At 33.0% G+C, this 22,672-nt stretch overlaps 3 protein-coding genes across 3 annotated transcripts; all 3 read left to right on the top strand.

The window, feature by feature from the left end:
• The first annotated feature begins 10,007 nt into the window (after window positions 1–10,007).
• On the top strand, window positions 10,008–12,836 carry LOC102620234 (uncharacterized). The gene is made up of 6 exons (XM_006491298.4): window positions 10,008–10,919; window positions 11,015–11,147; window positions 11,519–11,639; window positions 11,758–11,794; window positions 11,897–12,143; window positions 12,243–12,836. Exons 1-6 carry the CDS (start codon window positions 10,713–10,715, stop codon window positions 12,332–12,334), a joined length of 837 nt encoding a protein of 278 aa, XP_006491361.1. The 5' UTR covers window positions 10,008–10,712; the 3' UTR covers window positions 12,335–12,836.
• Window positions 12,837–14,599: 1,763 nt separating this feature from the next.
• On the top strand, window positions 14,600–18,163 carry LOC102620519 (pentatricopeptide repeat-containing protein At1g05600). Its single transcript, XM_006491299.4, has one exon. The coding sequence runs from the start codon at window positions 16,218–16,220 to the stop codon at window positions 17,730–17,732; it is 1,515 nt and encodes a 504-aa protein (XP_006491362.2). The 5' UTR covers window positions 14,600–16,217; the 3' UTR covers window positions 17,733–18,163.
• A 440-nt stretch (window positions 18,164–18,603) lies between these two features.
• LOC102620783 (60S acidic ribosomal protein P1-like) lies at window positions 18,604–19,984 on the top strand. The gene is made up of 4 exons (XM_006491300.4): window positions 18,604–18,758; window positions 18,996–19,072; window positions 19,392–19,601; window positions 19,710–19,984. The coding sequence occupies exons 2-4, from the start codon at window positions 19,004–19,006 to the stop codon at window positions 19,761–19,763; spliced, it is 333 nt and encodes a 110-aa protein (XP_006491363.1). The 5' UTR covers window positions 18,604–18,758; window positions 18,996–19,003; the 3' UTR covers window positions 19,764–19,984.
• Window positions 19,985–22,672: the final 2,688 nt, after the last annotated feature.

Raw genomic sequence — 22,672 nt, 5'->3', positions numbered from 1 at the left:
GGAGGAGGAGTCCAAACCTATAAAAATGGTTTTCTTGAATGGATTAATGATGAGGACCAAAAACATTAATGTTTTATTCTTTTTCTTTTTTTCTTTTTTTCATATTGATTAAATTCATTTTTGGGAAGCTAGTATTTTTAAGTTTTTTAGAGAGAAAGTTTGAAGAAAAATAGAGCTATTAATTACGGCTGAAGAACTTTAAGAGTTAGAAAATCATTGGAAATTGAAATATTTATAAATAAAAGGGATGTTTATTTATTAAACATTATATTTTAGTATTAAGTGGAGTATGATTGAAATAGAGGTTTTAATAGGATTAGGGAGGGATGACTATAATATTGGATCGGGATTTTCTCCTGATCTGATCTGAGCAAATAATTCAATTATTAATTGGTAATTAATAAATAAAAAAGTAAAAGAAGTTAAATCTTACTCATACACTATTACTAAAAGATACATGGCAAAAGATCTTTAAAAACTCAGTAGAGATCTGTTGGGGGACTTAGCATAAGATTTATAGGTATCCAACCCAAAAGACTAGCCTTTTAGGTGGAGTGACCTACCACCTTATAAACCCAAGCATCTCTACTTTACTAACCAATGTGGGACACAACTCAACAATCCCCCCCTCGGACGAAACCACCGCCGGACTCCGGTCCTTTCGTCCGACACACCTGAGTTGTTCCACCACCACATTCCGGCTAGTAAAGGGGAGATGCTTGGGTTTATAAGGTGGAGGCCCCTCCACCTAAAAGGCTAGTCTTTTGGGTTGGACACCTAGAAATCTTATACTAAGTCCCCCCAACAAGTGGTATCAGAGCTAGACCCTAGTAGCCGGAATGTGGTGGTGGAACAACTCAGGTGTGTCGGACGAAAGGACCGGAGTCCGGTGGTGGTTTCGTCTGAGGGGGGGATTGTTGAGTTGTGTCCCACATTGATTAGTAAAGAGGAGATGCTTGGGTTTATAAGGTGGTAGGTCACTCCACCTAAGAGGCTAGTCTTTTGGGTTGGATATCTAGAAATCTTATGCTAAGTTCTCCCAACAAGATCAGATCGAGAGGATCCTATTCCGACTATAATAGTCCATCTCTATATCTAAATAAGAAAATGGCCTAAAACTTTTTTCATGAGAGGAGCTCGTAACAATATGCTTCTACTTATCACTACTACATGTACATCAGTGAATTTAAGAAGATATATATTGCCAGCTCATATGGACTGCAGAATCTATTCAGCTCTGTAGTTCTTAATGCTTACAAGCTTCAAAAGTGAGACCAAACTACCAAACGAAGCCAATGTACTGAGAATAGACGAAACTGAAAGGCAATCCACAAATGCCATTCTCACCCGTACGTAGTGGTGGATGCATGTATGGGTTCATATGGAGGAAACACGTGACAGTCAATTGCATGCAGCCACGTGTCCGGAATTTACGACGGTCAAAGAAGAAGACGTATCATGCATTATGATATGTTACTGTACGAAAGAAAGCAGACTGCAGACACTAACACTCGAGGACAACGTTGGCATAAATTAAAACAGAATTGACAATGCAAGTCCAGGGAAACACAACTGGCCATGTTAACTCTTAAAGTTTCCCCAGTCACTGATCACATGCAGGGCCGAGGCCGACCACACACATTTGCTTACCTGATACTGTTGTACATATGTACATACACTGATAGGCACACTACATATTTTAACTCTCGACGCTAGAGTTGAGAGTAAATGCCTACTTTAATCAAAACCGCTGGATTTTAAATCCTAGGAGTTCAAAACACCCATCTGACGACTGGTATATTTAAGAAGTGAAAAAATAAAATAAAGGAAAGAAAGTAAAATGGATTTTGATTTTGTGAATAGATTAATAATATAAGTATTTTATAATAAGTAAAAGCTCTGGCAATTGCATGTGCTTGCTCTGACGGAGCCTGCCTTTGCCTGGTTTTGCAGCCTTCGTGACCATATTCGTGTGGTTGGAGCTGGGTTGCTTGTCTTTAAGCCAGCCTCTCCGTTCTTTTATTTCCACACTCCTTTTTCTTTATCACTTGGATTTGGATGAACTGTGTATATATTATTAAAATGTTTTTATTCTAAACAACGAGTAGTCAAGAACGATGGTTTGTCTTTGCTCTTCGACCCACAATTGATAAATTAACTTCATTTCACGGTGTATTGTTGTAGTTGTACCTTAACGCCTGATTCACCGCCAATACCAGTTATACAAATACTATGTTCCCGATACTCGAAATTTTAACGTAGTAAATAAGAACACGCACGCACGCACGCATTCGGAAAGCTTGAGGATTTTACCACTTCACTCATGGGCCCAGGATCTTGAATTAAAGATGAATTCTCTTTCTTTCTCTGGAAATTATTCATTGTGGAATTCCTCCTGTCAAATTTAAATTTCTCGCGATTATAATTTTATGCCCAAGCTGGTCATGTCACTTTTTATGGAATTGGAGTAGTGATGAGATTGGAATATGTGAATCTTTAATGAAGAAATGTTGTTAATCACTTTTTATATGTGTGTGTGAAGTATACTATTCATACACCGATACACATGCCATTGGAATACTAGTCCAGGTGTGATGTTTTTGAATTGTGATGTAAGCTTCTTCTATGAGTTAGATAAAGGTTAATTATGCGCATAATATTGGAACGCAAGCTTGAGTAATTAATTAAGACAATCAAATTATAATGAAGCCGATATGAATTAGCATTAGCTCTTTAATTATATATATATATATATATTGTAACTAAACCTTGAGTAATTAATTAAAACAATGAAATTCATAAGAGGCCTCTATACATTAGCCTTAGGGGAGAATGAAAATGTTAAACTGCTCTCATTATTAATTTATTATCCTTATTTATTGGAAGTTTGAATTGAGTTATAATTAATAAACATATCACTGTCCTCCATCACAATTCCAATGAAAGATACTTCCCTGTTTAAATGAATGATCATTTCTATCTGAGAGCATATGTTCATGTGCACAGTGTGACATGTGATTGCAAGCATGTGAAATGAAAAGATAAAATAAAATTACTGATCCTTTCTCATACTTTCCAAAATATAACGACATAAGCTCAGTAATGCTTTTCTATCCTTTATCAAAGATGTGTGTATATATATTGTGTAAGGAGTACATCTCATTTTAATAGAGTGAGAATGTCATTAACAGACAAAAAATATAAATTTTAATATATTAATAGATTAAAAAAAATACAATCTTTGATGTATTAAAATATTTATTTTTTTTTTTGAGATATTTTAGTGGCATTCTCACTTTATTAAACTGAGGATGTCCTCTTAACCTAAAATTATTATCCAAGATCCTTCGAGGTGGGATCTCGGCTCATTCGATGTTTATCACACAAGTATGTATTCCTTCATCCCATAAATTATTTCTCTCCTTGTGCCTTGAATATGCTTCCTCAATTCATTGACACAGTGTCTCACGTCTTATTGGAAGTGAGATTACTAGGTTTGTGGTGATAGACAGACCAAAAATAATGAGAAAGTGCCTCTATATCTACATCTACACAGTCGTTAATTATATTATAAATTTTTTATGAGAATTCTTAAAAAAAAAAAAAATCTAAGTCTAAGAACCATTCCAATTGTTAATAAGTCATGATATGTGTACAAAGTCAAAATGTAGAATTTTTATTCCAAATGACATGACACTTAATAGGACGGTCATTAATTAGTGACAAAGAATACAAATTTTGTATCTATACTACTATAAATATTAGGACATACTACTAAAATATTTTAATGTATCATTTATTTATTAATATTGTGAAATTATCTCATCAATGATATTTTCAGAAAGTCAATTATTACTAAACAAGCCATTGATCGGTAACAACGAATACAAACTCTACATCTATACTATTATAAATATTATGACATGTATGCTTTATACACTACTAGAAATATTTCATATGAATTATTCTAAAACATTCTGGCAATACTGTACACCAATAAATTCAATGATTAAATTATAAAAAAATGCTTCAACAAAAAATAAATTATCATATATATGTTATTAGGTCTAAAGGCCAATTTGAGAATAAGTTTTTAGAGGTTCAAAAGTGATTATGAGCTGAAACTTAATTTTGATGTTAAGCAAATTTGTTCAAAAATCACCCAAGCACACAGTAGATTTTAAAAAGCAGGAAACAAATATCTTTTCAAAATTTAACTTTAAGAATCAGTTTTAAACTGAATACAATTCTATCCTCACGTATATTATGAAAATTGAAAATTATCCTTATTCAATTAGAAAATAAAATAATTAAATTTAAATAAATTATTTTTTATTACCAATCATATTGAAATAACAAAATAAAAAATAAAATTAATGAAATAAAAATATTTATTTTAGTTATCAATTATTATATATGCACAATAAAAATATTATATATACATATAATTAAATGTGTAAATAAATTTTATTCAACTTTATATATATTTCCGTCATTTGTGTTCTTATAATATTTTAACAAGTGAGATTTATTAAATATATATGACTGTTTTTAAAATTCATAATACTTTTTAAAATAAATTTTATCAAATATTTTATTAATTTTTTTACAATTGATTATTTGAACAAGATAACTAACTAGAATTATTTTAAAAACTATAGCATTATCAAATTGGCCCTAAATATGAATTAGAAATGCTAATAATTGATGATCATAATTAATGCTCCTTTGTAACACTGAAAGGTGAATATATTTCGCTAAACCGCAAGAATATAATTTAGTATGAAAAATAATCTTGGGAGAAATAGAATCGGATTTGCAGATCGCAAATGTATTTGTATATGCATATCGTGGGAATGATCTTTCTTATGAAAATCAAATTTACACCAAAAAAAAAAAAAATCTGCGAAATCGCTTTTGACCATGTCCAAAATTTCTAAAAAAATTTTAAAAAACGATATTATATGAAAACTTTCTTGAAAGTCAGATTCGGATCTGCAGTGATTATGAGTTCTCCTTTTAGCTTTTGTTCGCCCAAGACCATTCAGTGTTTGGTTGGCTACCACATTCTCAATCTCTTAATTAAGCTGAACAGCCTTATTAGCCGCCAAAAGAGCCGACAATCACAGAGCCAAAACCACAAGGATCAAATAAATAAAGAGACGTAAAATAACATAAAAAAAAATATTATTTATTATAAAGAAGAGATAAAGTGAAAAATAATTATTCAATATTTCTTTAGAAAAATAATGGGATAAAACCGTAAAAAAAAAAAGAGCTTTGACTTTGACCGAACCCCAGGAGCAGGAGAGTCCAAAAACCGTTGGGTGGTAGTGACAGTCATGATTCTGTTCTGTTCCAGAGATATAATAACTGACTGGAACGGATCTGTAATTAGTATATTAAATTACCCAGCTTTCCCGTATATTATCATCATTATTTCTCTGCCCCCTCTTTCCTTTCTATTTGACCATTGCAGACGCCGCTTGCCGCGCTTACTAGTTCGATTCCTTTTTTTTTTTTTTGTTTTAACCCACTAATTTCTTCACAAACCTTCTTTTTAATTAAGAATTTTATTATTTATTTATTTTTTTTTAAATTACTTAATTACTCTTTTTATTTTTTCTTTTTTAATTTCATAAATTCTCATCAATTCATTAAGATAAATACTTTTAGTTACAGATAATTAGAATCACTAGCTAAGAAGAACAAAACACACCATTAAAAAATAAACGTCAACAAATTTTTATCAACCATGAAAGTTAATAAATATTAAGAAATTAATTTTTATCAAACAATGAATATCAAGAAAAAAATCTTATATATAGAAAGCCTTAAATATAAATCATAATCAAGAATGGGTATAACCAAATCGGACCAGAAAAATTATCGATCCGGCTTCATTTTTTGTAGTTTGGTTTAATATTTTTCTTAAGAAAAAATCAAATATTCTAGTTCGGTATAAAACCAAATACTCCAGCTTGATTTTCGATTTAAAATTTTAAATCCAAAAACTAAACCGAAAAACTAAAAAAATAATTTTTGAATAAAAAAAATGCTACTTGACGTTTAGATTGTGTTGAACCAAACTGGTTCGATTTATTTTTTTTATTATTTTGGTTCCATAATTTATAAGTAAAAAGAAAAAAAGAAACAAATGGGTTAACACCAAAACCGAACCTAATAGAAATCTCCAAACCGATTTTGTAAAATTCCCAAATCGAATCAAACCAAAATTTTTGGTTTATTCCTAACCAAACCGAACAGAACTAGTGCCCACCCCTAATAATAATATACTAAGAAAAGCTAAAAGAATGAATATGATAAGAAAAGCTAAAAGAATGAATTCAAAAGAAAAACCAAGGCAGTGTTTGTTCTTTATCTGAAATTTGAATAGATCTGAATATTATTGAAGTCTGAATGTGTATGAATGCATGTGTTAGAATAATATGCTTATTTTTATTTTTTGAATATAAGTGGTAATTTGGTTGTTTTATAAACTCAAAATATCTTAAATCTAATATTTTTATACTTAGGACCTTGAAAGTGTTATATATATATATAATTGAAGTTTAAATAAGTATATACTTATAGTGTTTTCTCGTACAATTGTTTTTATATGTTATAGATATTTATAAAGTAAGCATCTGATATATAATTTATGAGAAATAATTTTGATAACATTATTTTTTTTGTAATTTAACATAATATTTATACATTAAAAGTGGTTATCTAATAATAAAAGAATTTGTTTTAAAATTCAAATTGAATGTATGTTAAGTATTTAATACCAAGTAACATTTGAAATCAAGGGAATTACAGTACAACATCTAAGAGCTAAGTAGAAAATAAATATATTTAATAACGGTATTTGTAAGAAAAAAATTAATTTTTCATTCAGATATTTTATCATCAAGATAAAAGTTAAGAAACTTTACATTTTCTATTCAGATACAAAAATCTTACAATAAGACTTCAAATACAAAAACAAGTCAAAATATCTTAAATTAAGCCAAAATCAAGACCTTGGATATAATATTTTATATATATACTAGAAAATAGAACCGCGCTTCATGCGGGTTCGAAAAAAGAATTTAGTATAATTCTTTTTTCTTACTTTACACTTGATGAAATTGATAAAAAAAAATTAATTGATTTTTTTAAGATGAGGCAGCCTTATAAAAAACAAAAAAAAAACTATTAGCCAGCAATACAAATAAAGAAGCAACGCAAGATAAAGAATAAAATGAGAGAATATATTATAGAGTGATTTTATTCATTCCAATTGTGTGTGTACAAAACAAAAAGATGAGCTCTCCTTTTATAGTTACATAATCACTCCATGAAATTAATGAAAAATTATGGATCATAATTTCTTGTGAGATAGTAGGAGTTATATGGAAGCTAAAGGTTGCTAATGAGAGATAGTGGCGAGACTAAGGATATATGTTATGAACATCTACATTTATTTTAATAAATTCATAACACTCCCCCTTGGATGTTCATTACAAAGAATATGTCTCATTAAAATCTTTACATAATTGTTATTGTGTAATTATAATCAAATTAATTATGAGAAGATAAAAAGTCAAATTTAAAAGAAAATTTCTCTATTTATTATATAATAGAGAATATACAAAGATGAGAAATGGTGATGCCACATCACATTCTCAAGTCTCAGCTTTATATATATACTAGAAAATAGAACCGCGCTTCATGCAGCTTTGAAAAAAGAATTTAGTATTATCTTTTTTTCTTACTTTACACTTGATGAAACTGAAAAAAAAAATATGAATTGATTTTTTTTTAAGATTAGGCAGCCTTATAAAAAATTAAAAAAAGCTATTAGCCAGCAATACAAATAAAGAAGCAACGCAAGATAAAGAGTAAAATGAGAGAATATATTATAGAGTGATTTTATTCATTCCAATTGTGTGTGTATAAAACAAAAAGATGAGCTATCCTTTTATAGTTACATAATCACTCCATGAAATTAATGAAAAATTATGGATCATAATTCCTTGTGAGATAGTGGGAGTTATAGGGAAGGTAAATGTTGCTAATGGGAGATAGTGAAGAAACTAAGAGATATATGTTATGAACATCTACATTTATTTTAATAAATTCATAACACTCCCCCTTGGATGTTCATTACAAAGAATATGCCTCATTAAAATCTTTACATAATTGTTATTGTGTAATAACAATCAAATTAATTATGAGAAGATGAAAAGGCAAATTTAAAAGAAAATTTATCTATTTATTAGATAATAGAGAATATACAAAGATGAGAAATGGTGACGCCACATCACCTCCTCAAGTCCAAGCTTTATATATATATATATATATATATATATAAGAAAATTCAAAAAAAATGCAAAGGAGAGTGAAATCTTAGTGTTTAATTCTTTGAATGTGAAAATAAAGAGAGAATATTAATCATAATGTAGAGAGAGAAAGAGAAAAGTGAAGGGTAATTTTAAATTTTAAATTTAAATTTTTAATGATGAAATTATTTTTTAAATGTTTCTAAAGAATAATTCAGTGGATTCAAATAACCCCACTTTTTTGTTGCATTTATCAGTAATTTATATGATTTTATTTTATTTTTAAAAAAGTGGTTTTCCTCTAAAGACAATGTTACCCCTTACTTAAAAGTTGATGTTATTTACTTTTTTACCATAAATATAGAGCTAAGTTTCAAACTACAGAAGGTTGATTCATCAATTCAAAATTGCACCAACATTATTAATAGATTAAAAATCCTCTTCCAATAAGGGATTCCTAACCCATTGTTCATGTTAATGAAGAAATTCATTACTAACAATTTAAAATTTAAAAATCTCAAAATTATCCTTCATTAATCTCTTTTCTTCTCTACTCATGATTTCATAGTCTCTCTCAACTCTTACATTTTCTAAACTAAACTCTCAATTTCACCCTCCTTAGGAATTTCTTCATTTTGATAACATTGAAAATTATCATAGTTCAATTTTCAATACAAAAATAAAAAAGAAACAATGACACTGAACAAGATTATCATAACACTAATGGTTCTGGATCACAATAAATGAAATTTGAAGGGATATTATTGCAACAAGTTTAATGTGAATGTATACATATTACTCGTTATTTAATTTGGATGTGTGTATTATTATAAATTTTTATCATATTTTATGTAACAAACTAAAGTTCACTAGATTTCATTTAATGAAATTTTTTTGTTTCATAGAATTTTACTTGTTTTAAAAAGAAAAAAAAGACTTGTTTAAATAATTGTATCAAACTTGCTCTAAAAAATAAAAGACAATTTAAACTTATATCTATTTTGGTCCTTAAATAATAAAACTTCACTCTTACAATAAGATTTCCCAAAAGCATATACATTACTTTTTATACTCACAACAATCGTAACATTATAATTTACTAAACACCAAGCAACTTTTTAATCAATTGCTTATTTCATTATCACTGTAATCTCAAACTAACCCTTAATTTTAATTTTGCAAACTTTTTAAAGATATTGTATTATCCGTTTATAAATGTTATTGTATAGTTAAGACCCGTATATTTTAAAAATCAATCACTTATCACGCACAACAATTTTGTTCCCAAAAGAACTCTAATAATGAAGGAATCCTGTCCAAGTGGGCTAATCCGAGTTTTGTGCTCTTTTCAAAATCCAGAGTTGTTTAAGGGCAGTTTGGGGTCTGCATGTTTAAGTGCTTTTTTTAATAATGCAATTTGGAAGGTTGTGCGGTGGCAGAAAGTTTTGAGACATGAAAGAAAACGTAACACAACATAACCCAATGACCTGTACCTTTTCGGTTAAGAGGATAGGTACAGTAGAGAGAGGACCAAACAGGTCAAGGTATCATATTTTGGGAGACCCACAATATGCCATAAACAGAATAGGCAAATATTAAGATTAAAATTTGCAAGGTTGAATACAGCGAAGCACTAGCAATAATAATTATAATATTGTAAAATATTGAGGGTGAGAGAGAGAGAGAGAGAGAGCAAAAAGAAAAGGAGTTGGTATTTCTTTGGGTCTTTGATATTTCATTGGACAACCTTGTCTTCGATTGTCGTGTGTGTGCCCACTAGCAGCTTTTGTGTCTTCTCCTTTTCCAATTCCAATTCCCCACCCCTACCCTTCCCTAGTCCTAGCAAGCCCTTCTCCTTCTTCTTCCTAATAAATATATTTTTAATCATCTCTTTTCCATTTATTAATATGTATTTATTATTTTCTCGACGGTTTTCTTTTCTTTTTCTTTTTCTTTCCCACCACCCTCAACAGTAATGATTTTCTCGTTACGGGTATCGTTGTTGTGGAATCTGAGGAGTTTTGGCTGTGAAAAAGTGACAGTTATCCCATTACAAAAACAAGATCACCAAAAAAACAAACACAAGTGCACGGGCGTTGCGTTTAGAAACCAAAAAAAAAAAAAAAGGTTCTTTTTGATTGATTGATTGATGTGATCATCAAACAAACAAAACAAAACGGTTCTTTTAGCCAATTTTCCTGTCCTATATTTTTATCTCTATATTTAGGCTTCTGTCTTCTGGGGAGCTATTGTTTTTGTTCTGGTTATTTTTCCCTTTCTTTTGTCATTCTTAGTTTTTTCTTGTTTCTTTTTTTCTCTTCTTGGGGTTGTTTTTTTTTTTTTTTGGTTATTTGTTTGTATATTAATAATTATTAACTGAAAACCATGTCTCAACAAAGGCCATTACAGATGGTGGGTGGTAACCATCCTGGAGATTACAATGACACAACTTTCACAAAAATTTTTGTCGGAGGGTTGGCTTGGGAGACTCAGAGAGATACCATGAGACGTTATTTTGAGCAATTTGGTGAGATCCTTGAGGCTGTTGTTATCACGGACAAGAACACAGGGAGATCCAAGGGTTATGGCTTTGTAAGGTCCCTTTACTTTGGCAACAAATTTTTTGTTTCTTTCATTTTTTTTTTAAGTTAAGTTAATGCCGGTCTGTTTTGGTTTCTAATAACTAGGTCACGTTCAAGGATCCTGAAGCAGCCATGCGAGCATGTCAAAACCCATCTCCGGTGATTGATGGAAGAAGAGCTAACTGCAATCTTGCATCTCTTGGTGCACACAAGACTCGTCCGCCAACTCCTCAACATGGTTCTTAATTATCTCTCTTCGCATTTCTATTTCCATTTCTGCTTCTTAATGGCACTTGCTTATGAAATATACATCCAACAATATCCAGCCTTTCTATGCAAAAGCTAACAATCCCTCGACCATTCACCAAAAGTCCAAAATCATGCGCGCATTGTCAAATATTTGATTTTTACGCCTCTAAAATAAGTTTTTCTCTTCTTTTCCTACATTATTCATGAGTTGGTCTATAATCAATGTTTCAAGCGATTAAAAGCTCATTTTAGTTTATTTTTATATTTATGTATATGCTAATTAAAAATGCAATGTGGATCTCAAACTAGTGATTATGGGGTAAAACATAATTTATTAATGGACGAAAGATTAATTTTCAGGTGGAGGACGGTTTAGACCAGCACCAGGATTGGTGGCTCCGCCTGCTTATCATGGTGGCTTCTCATCATCTTATGTCCATCAACCCACCGGCCAATACACATTTCCTTATTCAGCTTATGGGTAAGCATAAACATCATATGAAAAAATAATAATAATATTAAATGCTCCCTCATTATTTTTGTTATTTTCCCTCTGTTCCTCTTTTCGCCCTTGTAAGTTTCAGGATTTTATCTTATAGGTACACTGGATATTCCCAAGACACAATGTATGCTTTGGTTAGTATATCTCCAACCTCCCTGAGCAATTAGGCTACTAGTGAATGTTCAGGTTTCATTCATTTGCTTGAGCTAATTAAGTTTATTTGCATTGTACTGCAGAACTATTACAATATTTATGGAGGTCAACAATTCTCACCTTACTATGGAACTGGGTCATCAGGGTCACCTGGAATGTTTCACAATTTCTATCCATTTTATGCTCAATATGCACAGAGCAGTCAAGCTCAAGGGTTTGGGGTTCATTATCCCCAAATGCTACAATATGGCCCTTTCTTGCCTCACCATTATGGCACTGCCGGAATCTTGTCACTTCCAACTTCTATGCCCGCCACAACTTCTTCAACAGGTCATACTTCAATAATTTCTACACATTTATAAAATTAGAAAATTCGTATATGTGTTATGTATCTCCAAATCCAATTTATTTATTTATTTATTAAAGCAGGTGTAACGACGACAACAATAGGGGTGACTGGAACGGGAACTAGTGCTCTGCAAGCCTCGGCAACGGCTTCCGAACAAAATTCATCAACATAGTTGACTTCAAGAAGTATAACGTCTTCCTTACAACATTAACAAGATCCAGAAAATGGCGAAAAGGGTCGAGCAAAAGGGACAAAAAAACGAATAAGAAGAATCATTTTACAGTCATCAATGATTCAGGGAAAAAAAAAGATTCCTCATTAGATAGCATAACAAGAGAAGGAATCCAAGAATTCAGCATCAAAATTATCATTTCAAGGAACGAGCAGCATTTGAGAGATAAAGCTCGGTCTACTAACTTTCTTCAATTCATTCATGCTCAAAATTATTTTTCTTTATCAACATCGTTGTCATACTCATCATACATGCTTGCTTTAATTAAGGACATAAGGGAGTCTTAAGTAGTTGTTAGAATTAGAGAACCGTGGGGAAAAAATCAAATTCATTTGTGTATTTGTGTTATAAGATAGAAGCTAAATATTGGCTTTGGATTCTACCTAGGATCCTAATTGACAGTCGATTATGCCTCGAATTCATACAGCATCCGAAGACATAACTCTTTGTCTATATTTGGAAGTAAATTGGTTCAAAAGATTGATTTTGTATCTTTGAACCAAGACTGATTGGTCAGGAAAAGGCGAGCCTGGATGGCTTGACCCATTAACTTGTAATCTCTTTCTTCATTTTTCATGATTGATACTTTTTTAAGATAGGATTAGTTGGAAAAACGGAAGATGTATGGATGTCTTTTTTCGCGGATAATCATCTCCTTTACCTTTCATCTTTCGCTTTCAGTCGGCATTTCTTTTATTTTTACAAATCTTTCTTTGTGCATGAGTGCGTGTGTATGGAATCCAAGGGGATCTCAGAAATGAGGTCAACGCTATGCTGTTATCTTTTCCTGCGTCAAAGTTTAGCATGCCGGAGGCATCATGCACTTCAAAATTAATTATCGGAAAATTCCGGCCATCTCAAGTTGTGAAAATTTAATTTCTTCTGGAGTTGGATTATTAGCACTCCGCCCCTCTTTTGAAAAAGAAAAAAAAAAAAGTTCCTGTTTAACTGTCCTGAAGAATTCATTATTTATAAGGACACTTACATTCTTTCAAAAGTACCCCTTCAATCACCAGCCAAAGAAGGGCATGCTAACTGAAACCTCAACGATGGCTCCAATCCCAGTACCGTGTGAATGTAGAGTTCCTTTACTTTTACACCGATATATTTCTCAACTTTTCATTTTAAATTAGCTTCACTGTCCATTTTCTTCCTCATACTCATATGGCCATTGGGGTTAAAATCCTCTTTTGATCTGAGTTTTTTTTTTTTTATAAATTTTGTGCTATTTATATTTTAATTTTAGTGTATGATTAAGATTTAATTATTTTTTTTAATTTATTAATTATCAATCACATTAATAAAATTTATTATTAATGAAAATATCAAATCAAGAGAAGATGCTGATCTACGGCAATGACCGCCTTGCACGGGTTTAGAAATTCTTCTTGAAAGTGACGGCCTATTTGATTTAATCAGTGCTGCCAAGATGACACTCTGTCAATCGGGTATTTGGCTGGAGGTTGCGCTTCCATTAAATTGCAATATTTTTCAGAAAGGAAAAAAAAAAAAAAAAAGAGAGAAAGAAAAATGTGAAGCTATTTTTTGACCGGAAAGAGATTGAATTAGGAGTAATTTTGAAAGAATACAAGTGCCCTTATAAAAAAAAAGAACTTTGACATTTTCTTGAATAAGAGTTCACTGAAATTTTGAAAAAAATATCATGATACGGGATCAACGTCAATGATGTATGATTACGGTTCGTTCACATATGTTTCAATTAAAAATCAACCACAATTTCAATATTACCATATCCAAGACGATCAAATCTGTACAAGAACACAACGCGTTCACAAGTAGCTTCAAATTTCATCTATCAACTAACATGTCAGTACGGTTAAATTACTAATATCTGAAGCTAGAATCGAAATTAACATATTCACTTCAAAGCAAAATTTAGCCACAGAAAATGAGTAATCCTTTTTTACCTCAATAAAATTGTTTCAAATAATGTGCCGGGGGTAGGGATGGCAAAAGTCCGGGTCGGGTCCGGGTTTGGGGGTGCCCGGGACCGACCCGGATTTCACACATAACTGCCCGGACCCGGACCGTACCCGGATTTTTTTTATGCGGGCCGGGTATATGCCCGGCACCATCCGGGCACGGGTTTTTTCTGGGTTTTCTCTACCCGCATTTTCAAAACTGGCTAAAAAAAATTGATAAAAAATGCTAAACAAGTAAACAAGGCAGTGGAAATTCCCAAGGTTGAAAGCTTGCGCAATTGGGCCTGGAAATTCATAACTTATCCCCAAATTAGCACTTTAGCAGAAACTCCCTTTCAAACTGTAAAGAGATTTGATGCCCAGGAATCGATTTGATGAAAGAAGAAAAATGCCTTGGTCTTTTTGTTCTCTCTTCTTTTTCCACAGTGAAGAGAAAAGAAAAATGCCCAGGATTATCTTGTGGACAGCAAAGTTGATTTCATGTGCTTTGTTGTCTGCGTATTTTCAAATCCCTTGGAAACAAAGTCAGAACCTGAAATCACTATCCTTAAACTTGCAATTCCCTATGTTGCAAGTCATTTTCAGCTTCATAGTTTTCGGTATCAACCTCCCTTTCCCCTTCTCCGTCATCATGGACGCTTCCATTTTCTTCTTTCTCATCTTCATCTACTTCTACTTCATCTTCCTCGTACTCCCCTTCTTCTAGTTCCTGGATGTCATCCAAGAAAATAATTAAGCATGCTGCATATATATATATAACACCTAACAACAATAATGCCAATTACTTAATTTCTTCAATTTTTTTTTTGAAAAAACAGCCAAAAAAATTAATAATACCTTGTGGTTGTGGGTCGTGGCTGTGTTGGTGAAGTTGCAGGTGAACAAGAATAGCTGATGCCGTCGCGTGGTGGCTGCCACTGAGAAGATGACCAAACGGTGAAGAGCTCTGTAACGGGACGGCTGTGCTTTGCGAGGAGAAATAGAGTTGACTGAGGAAGGTAAGAGTTTCGGGGAGGGAGAGGTGCAGTCAACACTGCATCGGTGCCGGTGGGTGGTGGAGAGATGGAGAGAGGTGCCACCGATTTGGAGATTTCAGGGTGGGTGCTGACTGCTGCAGTGCTGTGTTGTTCACTTGCAAAGTTGCAATCGCGTTTTAGGGTTCAATTTTGGGGGCAATTGGGCAAAGCAAATTTTACTTTTGGTTTTATATTTTCTTTTTTTTTTTTTACTTAATAAAAAACCGGGCACGGGTCCGGGTTCCGGGTTCTTGGTGCTGTGACCGGACCCGTGCCCGGAATCATCCGGGCATTGAAAATCAATGCCCGGATCCGCTTTTTTCATTCATGCGGTCCGGATTTTACCCGGACCGCACACGCCGGGTCCGGGCCGGATCCGGTCCGGGCGGGTTTTTCTGCCATCTCTAGCCGGGGGCAGCCAAGACCAAGTTGTACCTCATGTGCGGGTCGGGTGGATCAAATAGTTGACGTGAGACCTGAAAAGCCCACGTGTTGAAATTTGTAAATGCCTGGTAGCCCGTGGCCCAAAGCCCAAGCCCTTATTGTTCGCGGTGAAGAGTTGACGAAGGCAATATTAGCCGTTCGTTCAAATTTCCACAAGCACCTGGACTACGACGAGTACGATGCTGTCTGACAATTTGTGGCGAATAACGCATTCAGCTACTTCAACAAGCTTATACTGCTCAGAATCTAAGAAAATATGACATCTGAGTCTGTTTGGTTGCTGCCTATGACGTAGTTTGTTGAATGAATATGGGAGGCACCATATGTTCGATGGAATTTCTCAGTGGGACATGGAAATGCAAATGGAATTGAGAGCATCAGCTTGTACAGCGTAAGATATTTAACTTGCAATTATGCAACATGAGTGTAAGATGGCCAAGGCTTCTAACACCTACTTACCTCTCTCAAATCATAAAGAAGCAGAAAAGCCCATTAACAGCTCTTAAGATTTTCAAGGAAGCCAAGGAGAAATATCCTAATTATCGACATAATGGTCCGGTGTATGCCTCCATGATTGGCATTCTTTCAGAATCAAATCGAATTACTGAAATGAAAGAGGTTATTGATCAGATGAAAGGTGATTCATGTGAGTGTAAAGATTCAGTTTTTGCCACTGCAATCAGGACTTATGCTAGAGCAGGACAGTTAAACGAGGCCGTTTCTCTGTTTAAAAACCTTTCGCAATTCAATTGTGTGAATTGGACTCAATCTTTTAATACCCTTTTGAAGGAAATGGTGAAAGAGTCTAAGCTTGAAGCTGCTCATATTCTTTTCTTGAGAAGTTGTTATGGATGGGAAGTGAAGTCACGGATTCAGTCATTGAATTTGCTGATGGATGTCTTGTGTCAACGTAGACGTTCTGATCTTGCATTGCATGTTTTCCAAGAGATGGATTTTCAAGGTTGTTATCCGGATAGGGAAAGTTATCATATCTTAATGAAGGGTTTATGTAATGATAGGAGACTAAATGAGGCCACTCACTTGTTATATTCTATGTTTTGGAGGATCTCTCAAAAGGGTAGTGGTGAAGATATTGTGATTTATAGGACTCTGTTATTTGCATTATGTGATCAAGGGAAGATTCAAGATGCAATGCAGATTCTTGAAAAGATTTTAAGGAAGGGACTTAAGGCTCCTAAAAGTCGTCGTCACCGCATTGATCTTTGTCCATGCAATGATGGCGAAGATATAGAAGGTGCTAAGAGTTTGATTAATGAAGCCCTCATCAGAGGCGGGATTCCCAGTTTGGCTAGTTATAGTGCAATGGCTATTGATTTGTATAATGAAGGTAGAATTGTTGAGGGTGATAAAGTGCTTGATGAAATGCGGACAAAGGGCTTTTGGCCATCACTTGTAATGTATGAGGCAAAGTTAGCAGCTTTGTTTAAGGATGGTATGGTTGATGAAGCACTCGAAGTGATTGAAGAGGAGATGGTGAAAGGAACTTTTGTGCCAACAGTTAGGGTGTATAATATATTGTTGAAAGGCCTATGCGATGCAGGGAATTCAGCAGTTGCTGTTATGTATTTGAAGAAGATGTCTAAGCAGGTTGGATGTGTTGCTAATGGGGAAACTTATGGCATTTTAGTGGATGGGCTGTGTAGAGATGGTAGATTTCTTGAAGCAAGTAGGGTTTTGGAGGAGATGTTGATCAGATCATATTGGCCTTGTGTTGAAACTTACAATGTTCTCATAAGGGGTCTTTGCTCAATAGGCAAGCAGTATGAAGCTGTGATGTGGTTGGAGGAGATGATCAGCCAGGCTAAGCTGCCAGATATTTCTGTGTGGAGTTCTTTGGTGGCATCTGTATGTTGTAACACGGCTGACTTGAATGTTTGCCGTAAGACTTTGGAGCAGCTAAGCAGCTGTTCATAGCTCATACTGGGGCAATTGTTATTATTGTAGACAAAATTCTTCTAACTTGTACTGATGGTGAGACAATCAGTTGCTCTTCCAAGGTTAGCAAGACTTGAGGCTTTTCTCCGGCAAACTTAGAAGCAGCAAATTTGAGCCATCAGCAAACCGAGTGATGTTTCTGTTGACCAAATGTTGATCTCTTGATGGAGAACGCCAGTTATTGGGAGGGCTATATCATATTATCGGGAATCTTGTTGTAGCTCTGGAGGTTAATCCTCGGTCTGTTTGGTGACTTTTATAGAAATAAGGTAGTAACTTTATGCTGATTAACAACATTTGGATTTTAGAGCAACATGTCATTTGTGGCATAATACAGTACTTCTGTTATGCTGTGAGCATAGCGATTATAGTGCCTTTCCTGTCTGTGCAATGAACCATGCTATTGTAGATGTCGGGAAACGGTGTGCTCTAGATTTGCTGTGAATTTTCATCTACCAAATATCTAATTTCCTCGTGGATATGGAAGTGGACTGGTGCAATGGGTTAGTAATTGGCATTGACATTAACAGTCATGACCACAACAGAAAATAACTAGATACTTACATAATAAAAAGAAAATACAAATTTTTTATTTTTAAAAAGATAAGGAGATGGAAAAAATCTAAATTCATTTTTGAATTACTAGCCTTCACTCAGAATAGGAACTCCCAAATAAAATTACTTGAAAAACAGTTTCTTTTGGATGCGGACAATATTTGATACCGCAAGACTCCGAAAATTATTGAAAATACGTCAATTATAATCTACGAAAGAATAAAAAGATTGCCCACATGAAGAGAAAATTACAGGTGTGAGAGTAAAAAGTAAAAACGACCGTAAACAGGTCCTAATTGGGAAATGGGCCTGCAACTCTAAGCCCAACACTTGTCCAATTTCACACGCCCTTTAAAACCCCTAACTGGCCGCAATCGAAAACCCTAGCGATACTTTGCAGCGGCGCAGCAGAGGGCACGGCGCAATCCGCAGTAGGTCTGATCTCTTGAGGTATCAAGCTCTTCCTGCCTTTGCTTTGTCTCCCGTTTTATTTCAGCGTTTTCATTTCTATGCGAAAGAAAATTTATCGTACTTTTAGAGTTAGTTTCATTTTGAAAAGAAAATATTTTGCAATTTTTTTCTTTTTTATTTCTTCATCGGTCTCATTAAGTTGTCTGTAGTTGTATATGTTGATTGCTAGTAAGTATTTTCATTTGAATTGATGCTTCTTATTGTGTTGTATTGTAGTCAAAGCAATGTCGGCTTCGGAGCTTGCTTGTACTTATGCCTGTTTGATCCTCCACGATGACGGCATCGCCATTACTGTATCCTTGTCATGAAATTAATATGCTTAATTGTATTTTTTTTTTAATTTGTCAACTTCAGGTTATGTACATGTCAAGGCGCATGTATTTTTTAAGTTTATTTGGGTTTATTTGCTCATTTAGTTTGGTAGTCTTCTACACTCAAACTGGAGAAATAGTGAAGAAGGATGAAAGCTTAGAAATTATTGGAGCAAAACCAAAAGCAGTCTGGCCAATTTCATTGCTATGATATTTTTATATCTTCTGTTAAAAGTTTAAAATAGCACACCTGCTTCTGGAAAATGGGTCTCTGGGTGTTTCCTTTGACTGTTGTTAATAGACGGATAAGATTGCACAACTGGTGAAGGCTGCCAACGTGTCTATTGAATCTTACTGGCCCAGTTTGTTTGCTAAGCTCTTAGAGAAGCGGAACTTAGATGATCTTATAATGAATGTGGGGTCTGGTGGTGGCGGTGGTGCAGTTGCTGTTGCAGCTCCTGCTGGAGGTGCTGGGGCTGATGCTGCTGCTCCCCCACCGGAGGAGAAGAAGGTAATTGAAAGGCCTTAGAAATTATTAGTTAAAAGAAATCATTAGCCTTTTTGAATTTTATGGTTTTTATCTGATACTTCTGTGCTTTTTGGGGTAATTTTTTTGCAGGAAGAACCCAAGGAAGAAAGTGACGAAGATATGGGCTTCAGCTTGTTTGATTAGGAGCTCCTTTCAGAATGATTTGGTCTGGTGCTGGTTTACAACTCTTAAGATTAATTGTCTTTTTGACCTATTAGTAGTATCTATCTTTGTTTGTTAAGATTTGAAGTATAGGTAACCTTGAGTGAACAGAAAGTGTTAAGTAGTTGCTTTGGTTCTGCATTGTGTGTTCGAGATTCTGGATGTATACAAGTATTGTGGATCAATTTTTATTTTCTTTGTCATTGATTGCCAATTTAATTAGTTTTTATGCACAGGATTGATTGATTGTTTGTCCTGGTTAGAATGCCAGGATATCGATGTGCTTACTATTACTCTTAGATGGGACATTCTTTTTAGTGTATGCTCGTGTTCATACAACCTCACCATACTGGTATTAACTGTTTGGGCCATTGTCATGGGGAAAACAGGTTTATTATTGGTATTTTTTAAGTTGAAGTTATTGGCTTTCAAACGTTCGACATATTACCATGCGGGTTTTTTTTTTCTTCTGGGTGAAGTCTCAGCAGAAAGCCAGAAAGTGTTTTTTTTCTTCTGGGTGAAATCTCAGCAGAAAGCCAGAAAGTGTTTTTAGCGTCATGCTTCCTGATGAATTAGAGTCTCTGGATGAAATAAGGCTCTATTTTTGGTATTTGCATTTTAATTTGAGGCATACCGTCAAAGTAGTTGTATGTTGTAAGTTCAGAGGTAATTTCGGATTTATGACAATTTTTTAAATATTCTTTAATAATAAAGATTGTTCAAATTATGGTAAGTCTCAATTTTACCGTTCAGGAAATAAAAAATTTTAAGGGTAAATTGAGGTTTAAAATAACTTAAGAGGCTATTTTGAAAATTATGATTATCATTTTATGAGAGATAAGCTAAAATTGGGTGAATTTATTTGAATTCATTAAACTACTCAACACATCATATTTTTTATTACACCTATCATTGAATTTTAATTTTGCAAAATCAAGATTTTACTTTATACACTTTTGAAAATTTTGACATAACTTCTATTTTCTCCTTTTTCTTTCCCACGCTCAGAATTATAATGATTGATGGCAAATTGTCACTAAGAAACCACTTCCCTCAAATTAAAGTTTAAAGAATAAGCCCATAAACATTTCTTATTTCATTCAAAATTTGATTTGCTTCGGCATGTGAAAATGAATTCTTCCCAGTAATCTATGGCTCAAAAAAACCAGTCCACAGACAAAAGATATTTCTTCTTCATCTGTAGATTCAATATCCAAAACGTAAAAAGTGATGAAATATAGACAAAAAGGCGAATTAATCATGGATTGAATTTGCAAATTAATAGAGTACGAATTGAATATGATAATTAAGTTTCTCATTGAGTGAGTGTATAGAGCAATGTTATTTTTTAATTTTTTTGTCCTCTTAATTAGTGTTATTTAAGGATATTTAAATAATAAAAAATTAAATTAAAACATGGGTTTAGAGAGTATTTTGGTGGGTTGGAATTTTTATGAGAGGTAATAGGAAATTAAACTCTAAAGTCAAAATGTAAATTTACCCGATAAAATTTTAAATTTTTATTACTTTTGTTAAAATTTTAAGGGTGGTGATATTTTCATTTATAATTATAGTAAGTTTACGTTATTTTTAAAAACTATATAAATAAAGGAGAAGTTTGGAAATTTAATCAAGTAAAATTAAGTGCCTCAGGTATAAGAGCTCATATTTTTTGGGCTAATTTAGTTATCGGAGGCTGTGGCATTGGCGGTGGCGGTACTGTTGTTGTCGGAATCAATGTGCGGGGAGCTATGCTCCATAGCAATTAGATTTGGATCGGACTGTGTGGAATTGGCTTTTGATTTTGATTCATTCGTGATTGTATTCTTGAGAAAGTGATGGAAATTATTATTATTATTATTTAAATTTGCTTTTTTATTATTGAGATTTGAGAAGGGCTCGGGTTTGGGAGCTGATTGAAGTCCCAAATTGGACAAAATAATTACCTATCAATTCCAAGTATTAATTGCAAAAATACGAAATTGTAGGCTTCTTTGTACTGAATTATATGCCGCCCAGGACATAATGGTAATTGTGCATTAAATATATTTTTTTTACTTAAACAAATGGAATATGTTATATTTCTTTTTACAAATTCTTGTCTCTTTTTCTAAATAGTGGGGGGTCTAACAATTTCTTTTCCTTACAAAAATAAGGGGATGAAAATATCCCCACCTAATTTATAATTAAAAATCAATGTCTTTCAATTTTTTATTTATAGAACACCAAGGAATAGTTAGGAGCTGTTTGGTGGCATTTAAAAATTCATGGGATTAGCACTGTTTTGTCAAAGTAATTCTAATCCCCTGTTTAGTGCTAAAGGTAAATTTGGAATAAATTATAACGGGTCTACCATTAGGAGAACCTTTCGGATTGCATTTCTAAGGCTAAAAAAGTTATCCTAAGTATTCATAGGATAGTGAATAATTTATTTTTTAATCAATAAATTATTTTATTTAACAAATATTAAAAATATTGTAACGCATATTCAGATTAAACTATAATAATATTTCTCATAATTTTTTTATAATATTACTTTAAACTTATATAAACATTAAATAACAATATAATTGTAAATTTGCATATATAAATTTATTATTAAGTTAATATTTGAAATACTTTGTCAATTTATCAATTAATTTAATACAAAATATGGTGGGATGACAGACGTGCCAATGTACTCTTGACTGTTGATGATGTGAAATAGTTTTATAGATATAGACGGATGACATTATTGTATAATATATTTTTGTATTTATGGACTAATTTTTTATTATATTTGTTGATGATATTATTGCGTAAACTCTCATTTAAAACTATGAACAAGGAAAAAAAATCAAGGGAAGGTTTTGTCATTTTTTTTTCAATGCTTATATTTACTGATAAATGGA

This window comes from Citrus sinensis, chromosome 3 (assembly GCF_022201045.2).
Source record: "Citrus sinensis cultivar Valencia sweet orange chromosome 3, DVS_A1.0, whole genome shotgun sequence".
Taxonomy (NCBI): Eukaryota; Viridiplantae; Streptophyta; class Magnoliopsida; order Sapindales; family Rutaceae; genus Citrus; species Citrus sinensis.
This window is presented reverse-complemented; position numbering and strand designations above follow the sequence as displayed.